This window comes from Gobius niger, assembly GCF_951799975.1.
Source record: "Gobius niger genome assembly, chromosome: 1".
Classification (NCBI taxonomy): Eukaryota; Metazoa; Chordata; class Actinopteri; order Gobiiformes; family Gobiidae; genus Gobius; species Gobius niger.
Window position 1 is genome coordinate 14,919,817 of NC_136852.1, and position 8,967 is coordinate 14,928,783.

Here is an 8,967-nt window from a genome sequence, read left to right on the forward strand (position 1 = left end):
AACCTGCAGCGTTGAGGCAGTGGAAGTGCATGGTGAAAGTTGAGTGATTGTCCCGACTCCTTCTCCATCATTTTACAGTGAAAAGGAGGATTTCCTGTCTTGGCTGAGAGAGCAAGGGAAAAAGCCGGTATCAAGATCCCATCAAGCCACTGTACAAGACTCATTAGGTGCACTGGGTTCACCGAGAACAGGCACAAAGTATGCACTGCCATGACCTCGGTCTGAGCTCCAAGATACTTTTACAACTCATTTAATCATTATCTTGCTTTTTATGGACTTAGCGAGGTTTTAGCCAAGAACCTTGAATTTCCATTCAATTTCCATTTCTGAGATTTTTGAGATGAAGCAATTATTGCTTGTCTTGTCTTGATTTTATGCTCCCATCAGGCACGCATTTTTGGAGGTCTGCTTTATAGGACAGAACAATTTAGTGTGAAAAGGGGTCAAGGCATTCAGCAAATTGTCCGAGCCAACACAACCCAGTGACCAAAGCCCATTGTGCAGGGCAGATATTTTCAAGGGAATGCCTGCATCCTGATACAATAATTGTCTTTCGGTTCAATGTTTCTATTCATGAAGGCAGAATCAGAGCAGAACATGTCACTGAGATGTAAAAAACGAACTGTAAATCCAGGCAGCACCATATATTTTGTCACTGCTATGAGAAGTTTTCTTCCTTCACATGTCCAAAACCACTGTTCCGAAAGGAGTTATGGAAAGGCCTGGTCCTGCGCGCCAAAGCAGTGAAGCACACTCTGCGGTCACTTAGAAATCTCTCCTTATCAGACATGTGACAGCTGGCCTCCTATCACTCACCCACTGTTTAAGAACACCCACCACGTCGATATAAGCAACTTGTGATTGAGGAATTTAAAAATGAATTCCTCCCATTGCATCAAGTCTCGCTACTATCTTTAGTGACTTCACGATGCAGGTCTCACAAAATGTCCCACCCACACAATACTCATTGGGAAATACTGTAAATGTGTTTATAAGTAGAGAGTGACTAGTAACAAGTGTGATCGAACAAGAAAGCTTTTATCAGATCAACAACAGTGAAATGTTGTTTCATCGTTTGTGTGTTCCCTGTCATAAAGTAGCACTCAACATTTTCAAATGACTGATTCACCAATTTCCCGCCAAGTTTACATAGCTGAAGTGGAAGCAAATAAAATGTAAGATTTATGTTTAAATCCAACCAATCTGCGCTGGCTGCAGATGAGACAAGGCAGCTGCACAGAGCAGAAAACGCCCAGCGCCTATAGACACCGTGTTTACCTATAAAAATGATTTGATCATGAAATTGACGTCAGGTATTTGATCATTCAATCGGTGCTTGGGCAACAGTAGGATGAGAAAACAGAAACATCTCGCAGCCTGGTGATGGCCGCTCACAGAGAGGCTGCGGTGAATCATCTCAGTTTATGTGCTTCTTTGTCCAACACTTGGCACAGGAACACCACAGACCAAACATCTGACGGCGAGACACTGAAGGCTCCACGAGAACCACACTAGACTCATTAATAACCACATTGTGTATATTTTATGAATGCAGACCATCTAGAAGGGGAAGAGAAAGCAGGTGTAATAACTTTTCTTAAAGCCACACAGCGGAACATGTCCGTAACACTCAAAACATTAACAAACACGTCTCATCTGCAGCCAGGGCAGATTGGTTGGATTTAAAAGCAGATCTTGCATTTCATTTGTCTCATGTTTGGCAACTACATAAGGAAGAAACATCTCCATGGAGATGAGCTGGTGATGTCTCGCTCCCGGTGAAGTTACAAGTCAGGTCTTTTTAGGTATTTTTCACCAACAAAACTAATGCTTCTGTTTTTTTTACTCAAAAGCGGTGATAGCTTGGGTAACTTTCCAGGTCTATATCTACTGAAATGTGTGGCTGTGGACAGAAGGATCTCGTAACACTTTCCCAGAGCGTGGGCCAAGGTAAGAACTGAGGTCTTTCACAAGCAAAGCCCAGTCGCTAAGAAAAGCTTGTAATCTGCTTCACAAATGGGTCCCGGATGAGGTCACCTGACTCACTACCAACATCAGCACAGGAGTGGAAACTGCTTTTACCTCATTAACATATATGTTTTTACGACTTTTACTTAACTTTGGACCTTTGTAGAACCAAGATAGATAGATAGATAGATAGATAGATAGACAGATAGATAGATAAAGTGCAGAATAAATCATCGACATGACAAAGTGTAGGAGCAGGTTTATACTTGTTAAATGGTGAAAACCTATGCCGGGGTTTCAATCATTTTCCTGACAGCGCAATAAATAATAAAGCTTCCAGAGGCCAAGCAGTGTCAAAGCAGATTTTACAAGAATAACACACATCTTAGTTAAGCTGTGTGACAGATGGGGCTCGTGGAATTGTCATCGTACGAGAGAGAGATAGAAACTAACAACACAACAAAGCTTAGGATTAGACGACGTAGGACAAATTTATTAACAAACTCCGACCAAGATGTTTCCTTCCAGACCATTACTCATTTGCACTTGCCATCGAGGGATACGGCGCAGTGACGGGCTTCCATTCATAATTCAAGGAGGAAATCTGTTTGTAAGGCGTGTGCATGATCGTCGGGGATAACTGTCTCTATGCCAATACTGAGAGTTATCTTCAGTGGCTGCTACAATTTGAAACCTGGATGTATTGTGTTGAGACAAAGCAAAGCGAGCCCATCATTTGTATCAAAACTACATCTTATCTTTTAGACAAAATATTTCCGATTGCTATCTGACCAAGCCGAGTGCTCTTCTTGGACGCTAGGATGGAATAAACATAAACAGCTGTATCTTTTAGGCGAATAAATATAACAAAAATGGACTTGACTGCGGCAGACCCGGCTCCAGATGCAAAACATGTTTTCCTCTTAAGTAGACCGCAAGTTAGGAGAATCACCGGCCAAAAATCAGACCCCGAGAATTAGATTTAAAGTTGTGCAGGATGGAGATGAAAGGAAAGGCACTCTGGCCCTGGGTTTCTGTTTCACACATATAAAGTCTCTCCTAATCAAGCAAAACCTTTTTTTTTCTCCATTGGTAATCAGCTAATTCTACAGCTCTAACAGGCCGCCCCAGATCAAAGCTATGCGTTTGACACTCTTGCCTGCTCTACCCCCGCGTCCACCTGGGAGTTCATCAGGGGCAAATTAAACCTCATGTGTGGGTCGAGCGCAGCCGAGAGCAGCTGGAGTCTGCACCCTCCATGTGTTATTGAAAAGATCCGGCCCTTATGCACAACCTGGTGAACTATAGAAACAACCGAGGCAGTGAGGATGTGGAAATACTCAGTGACAGCTCATTGTCTGCGGTGGAGTTGGGAAGAATACAATGTAAACAATTTTATGTGAGGGAATACTGTAGTGGAAGCCCTTATTTTTTAAATGTCTCAAGAACCAAACTTGTAAAGCCATATTTATGAGTTTTAATAAGAATAAAAAACTTGAGAAGGATTAGTATGAGAAAAAAAAGTTTTAAACCCCAGCCTAAAATCAATCACTATAATAATTAAACATTACTAAAATGTCAACAGAAGCCAAATGAGTGTCAATTCTATTATTATTTGCTTTCACACTCAGTCCAGGGCATTGAGTGTTTTAGAATGAAGATGCAAGTGCACACCCACTACTGTCTTTATAAACCTACAGAAAATATGTAAAACTTTCTGAAATGGAAAAGTTATAAACTTACAAGAAATAACATTGTGACAAGTGTACATGTTGGTTTAAATCAGGTTGAAAGAGTTAATATTTCATCTTTTGCACTGCATAAATCAGTGTGTAAAGTTGTTATAATGATACAATGCTGTGAATTGGAGTCAGACATATTCCTGAAAACTGAAAAAAGATTCGAAAACCAAATGAAGACGACAGTGGAAACCTGACACTGCGGTGGATAATCACTGTCAGGCTGTGTTGAACATATTCCCCAGACATGCACCTGCTGAGAGCCCGCTGCAGACCCAAGAAGCTCTTTACCAGTGCAGACACTTACCTCCTTGAAGAGAGGGCTGAACCACTGCTAGAAGGATGAGTCCACACCAGAGCCAGAAGACCTTTCTGTTAGCCATCTCGCCACGAAATGCACCACTCCTCCCTCGATCAGCTGCTTTTATTCTCTTGAACTTAATTACCAGTGTCCGGGAGTCTGAGGAGGAGAAAAAGTGAAAAAGTGGAGAAGATGTGGATAATTAAAAGAGGGCAGAGGCTCTGGTTGAGTGGATCATTTGCTTTTTTCCCCTGCTCGATGTCTGGTGTTGCTGTTTTTATTCTGGTCACTCCTGCCAACAGAATGCAGCCTGTTGCCAGCATAGAGGGAGAGAGCAAGTAGGACGGCCCAGACACCCCCAGCCTCTCATCCAGCAGGAACGAAGTGTCTGCCAAACATTTGCGTGGATCCAAAGCACACTTATCTGTTAGAGTCCGACAGACAGTCCATAGAAGAAGACAACACATCCTGATTATAACCTGCTGTCCATTGTTCTCATTTGCAGCTGGTTGGTTTTCAGGACTTTGGGGCAGAAATTACATCTCCATACATTCTTTAAAGGAAGGAATAAAACTTTTCCAAGAACATCTTTACAAAGTGACTGAGTACGTGAATAGAATGAAAATAGCAATGTGATCTGGCTGCCAGTTGACAGAAGCACGTCTCATAGTTCCTGTGTGCATGCTCGGCCCCAACCAGCGATAGCACTGTGCAATAAGCCAAAAAACCATCAGCAAACTAGACTGGGATGACAAGCCATGCGAGCACTTGTTTCAGCCTCATAACTAAAATCAGGTGCAGAGCGCAGACTGCACTAAAGTGGTCTCAGAATTAATCAAATGAATTTCGAGGAAGCAGCCCCAGTGGAGGCAATCGTAACAAAAGTGTCATATGTTTTCCAAAGTATATTTCAGTCTGCAGCTGCTTATTGATGAGCTGATAGGCAGGACAAGTGTTGATGTGAGAGCCGCGCCGAGACTAGTGCATCACTAAGCGAACACATCCGCTCCATGCACCTGTGCACTGACAACTTGGCTTCAGATTCACTACTAGCACTTGAGAAACACCTCTTTGCTGACAGACCTGTCACTGTCCATCCTTTTTATTTTTCCTTGCGACACAATTTTTGGAGTTGTAAGAAGGAGAAGTTGACCAGCAAGCCTTTCTTTTTTTACCGGAGAGTCTAAGCCAAAGTAATTACTCTCTCAGACACAAACCTGACACACCAAGCTGTTGCACGCATGCTAATGGGCTCCGCTTTCCAAGACACACAACATTCTTCATAATTGTGACGCCTGCTATTTGCGTTCATTTAACTTTGTGTTATTACCTTAGGTCAGCCATAAAAACACTGACTGGTATGGGGTTCATTTCAAATGGAGGCAATGTGCAAGAAAACTGATTAATGTAGCTTTCCCTCTCAGTCAGATGTGCAATTGTGCTCAAAAGTTTACACACCCTGGCAGGATTTTAGATTTTTTGACAATTTTTCAAAGAATATGGAAGATAACGCACAATGTTTTTTTCACTCATAGCTAGTGGTTGTGTGAAGCCATTTATGGGGAAACAACTGAGTTTGCTATTTTTAAATCATAATGAAAAAAGAAAGTTCACAAACCCCAGTTTTTTCTACTGTGTATTTCCCCCTTTAACATTAATGACAACTTGGAGTCTTTTGTGGAAGTTGTAGTTACGATAATTTTTTCTAATGGTAAAGCGGCCCATTCTTCTTGGCAAAAAGCCTCCCACTCTTGTAAGTTCCTGGGCTGTTTTGAATGAACAGCACGTTTGAGCTCCCCACAGTGGTTCAATGATATTGGGGTAAGGAGACTGAGATGGACACCTCCATATTTCACAGTAAATATGGTGAACTTTTCATCATTGGCCCTCATAGGCCTTGTTGACAACAAAAAAGTGCACCATACCCACTGTGAATTATGGAGGTGTTTCGCCGATGCCAGTGGCTCCAGCAGAAAAAGACCTCAATATCATTGAACCACTGTGGGGAGCTCAAACTTGCAGCCCAGGAACTTACAGGAGCGGGAGGCTTTGGCCAAGAAGAATGGGCCGCTTTACCATCAGAAAAAATAATGAACCGTAACTACAACTTCCACAAAAGACTCCAAGGTGTTATTGATGTTAAAGGGGGAAATACACAGTTTTAAAAACTGGGATATGTGAACTTTTGATCAGGGTCATTTTGATACTTTCTTTTTTCATTATGATTTAAAAATAGCAAACTTGGTTTTTCACCATAAATGGCCTCACACAACCACTAACTATGAATGAAAACCTTTCAGATTCTGCCAGCGTATGTAAACTTTTGAGCACCACTGTCCCTTCACTGTCTTCATGATAACTACAATTACGTTCTCGTTCCAGCAGCCATGTTGTCAAAAATATTGTGGATTGTATTACCTACAAAACATAATCAAAATGTCAAGATGAGCGCAACATCTGTTTTCCCCAATGACAACATGGGATATATCACATCCCAAACATGAAGTAAGTCCAGAAAACGTTTATAGTTAATCACGAGGAACCCATGAGCTGCCCTGCACTCGGAATGATTACAGTAAATGATTAGTTGTGATCTGAACTTAAGACACTGACCTAATGCAGTGTGCTATTATTCTTCCTGTGTTTGATGTGAGAGCAATGGCTCGACTGACACGTCTGTTTGTGGGGCCACAGTGTACTCTGGACAAGGTTGTGTTTTTCTCCATTTATTTGTGAGTGGACGCGTATTTGAGCTCATGTCTGTAGGAGACATTTATCCAGGGAGGAGGTCACACACGTGCATAACTTTCTCAGTAATTACGAGTCACTTATGTTTGACAAATGTTTCTAGAGTTTTTTGCGCATTAATCACACAGCACTGTATTTACAAGAATGACCCCCACCATTTTCAACACTACAGTTTTCAGTCAAAAAGGGACAAAAGGGTGGGGAAGAGGTCAAATGACACAGCACTGCATAAGCTCCAAAGTTTAGATTCCGACAGTCGGGTCAATCTTGTCTCCTGTACTGCAGAAAAGTATTTCCTTTGTGGGCTGGCTGGGCGCTACTTTAGAGATAGAATGATGAGTCCATGTCACCTCGGTCATCCTGAGGAAGGGAGGACACCGCAGAGGAGAGCTAACCCCAGACATGCTGTCAATGTTCTCCAGAGATATTTATGAGGAGAGACAGATTATTTGTATTTGATAGAAATAGAAATACAGTTAACTCAATACGCAACAAGAGCCTGACTGATGTACAGCAACAACAATATTCAGCGAACAGAGAAAGGCAGATTTTGCTCTCACCAAAATTCCTCACACAGTTGCAATCAATGTATTTCAAAAGAGCAGCCAATGTCAGAATTATGGCATTGAAAGCAGTACATCAGAAGGCCACTTTGTACAAACAGAAGTTGAATTTTTCCTGGCATATGAAGCTAAAATTTAATACGACGTATGATTTTACCTGTATACAGTGTGGACCAGAGAGCCAGACAGAGATTATTTCCAAACTCTATATCTGATCATTCTGCTCAGAGCACATTTATTTTGTATCTACGAGTGGCGCTGAGGGTGAACTAAACTGGCTGCTCTGATCGTCTTGGGTTAAGCCTCTGATCCACATGGAGCTATTTTGTTGTGCTGAGAAAATTGCACTTTAACAGTCCACACATGCCCTGCTGATGGGACAAGGAACCTTTGTTCACTGTTTGTCTCCTATGAGGAGCGCTGGTCTACATCAGCTCAATGATTGTTATCTTTCAGCTTTCAATGAGTGGTGTTCTGTTGTCCGACTTTTGGACACGATGCAAATGCACAGTGGTTATTGGACCTACCTGTATTATGCTGTAGTGCAGTACGTATTGTTTAGAAGTCTAGACCGGGGCAAGCTGTCTTTGCCACATGTCATCCTAGAACAGGAAAATCAGGACGGCCTGGCAGAGGACCACTGTCTCGAGTCTAGTATGAGCATAATTTTTTTAATGACCTGTGGTGTCACCCTCGAACAGAGACTCAGAGATGGCCTCCCTCCAGTGAGATACACAAGTCCAGACCACACTCCAGATGTGCTCAGCTCAGGGCTGAACGTTGCAGCTCACATCTAAGATCTGGCACAGCCAAAGCAGTGGTTCTGGTGAAGGCCAGCGCGGTGACTCATATTTGGCATTATGATCCTCAACGTCCAATTCAAAAGCTGCATTGACTCTATGTGCTGCACTAATATTTGCGGCAATATTGTGGTATAGACATCTCACAATGTGACACAATTGCACTGTTGAATATGGAAAAGGAGAGGCTTATCACAGAGTTTCCCAGGCTTTTGGTGGGACTCAGAGAAGCATGGCAGAGTGCCACTAAAATCAAGGAAAGTGAAAGCTAATATAAAATGTTGATGAAACAATGTTTCACTGTGCAATGTGTTGTTCGATGACTGATACACTTGGGGTATTGATAATTATTCAGCAATTATGGATGTAATGCAATAATAGAACAGAAGATACACAAGGTCAATTTTCTGTTCAAGTTTCTGCTCATACATAACATGAAAATTCCCTCATAAATTTATGGATTTGATGTCATTATTGAGGTGAAGTTGGCGTTTGCTTTACTTCTCAGGGCTCAATTAAATTCAGGAGACATTAACGTACTTCCTCGACATTGTTAGAACTTCCTAATGTGCCACTCAGAAATGGCAATGCCAGCTCTATTTAAGAAGATAGGAAGTTCACAGCTTTTGATAAGCAAAAAGCTTCTAGTACTTAGTGATTCTAAGGGTGTATATCAAGGTCATGTTTTAAACACGGATAAATAAACTGTAGATAAGCCAAAAGCATCAAGTGAAATTGAGAGCGAGAATGTCCATTGTGACCCTGCCTGTCGGGTCACTCACTTCACTTGAGGGACTGGTTTCTCCAGACGTGAGCTGTAGTTTGAAGATTTCATCTCATTGCTGCAA

General features: G+C 42.0%; 1 protein-coding gene across 1 annotated transcript in view; it reads right to left on the reverse strand.

Moving 5' to 3' along the window:
- The window catches only part of elna (elastin a), a 28,135-nt gene extending 23,774 nt beyond the window's left edge, over nt 1-4,361 (reverse strand). The window contains exon 1 of the mRNA XM_079573951.1: nt 4,015-4,361. Within this exon, the coding sequence (XP_079430077.1) occupies nt 4,015-4,090 (76 nt within the window). The 5' untranslated portion in view covers nt 4,091-4,361. The remainder of the gene's footprint in view (nt 1-4,014) is intronic.
- Between the last annotated feature and the right edge of the window lie 4,606 nt (nt 4,362-8,967).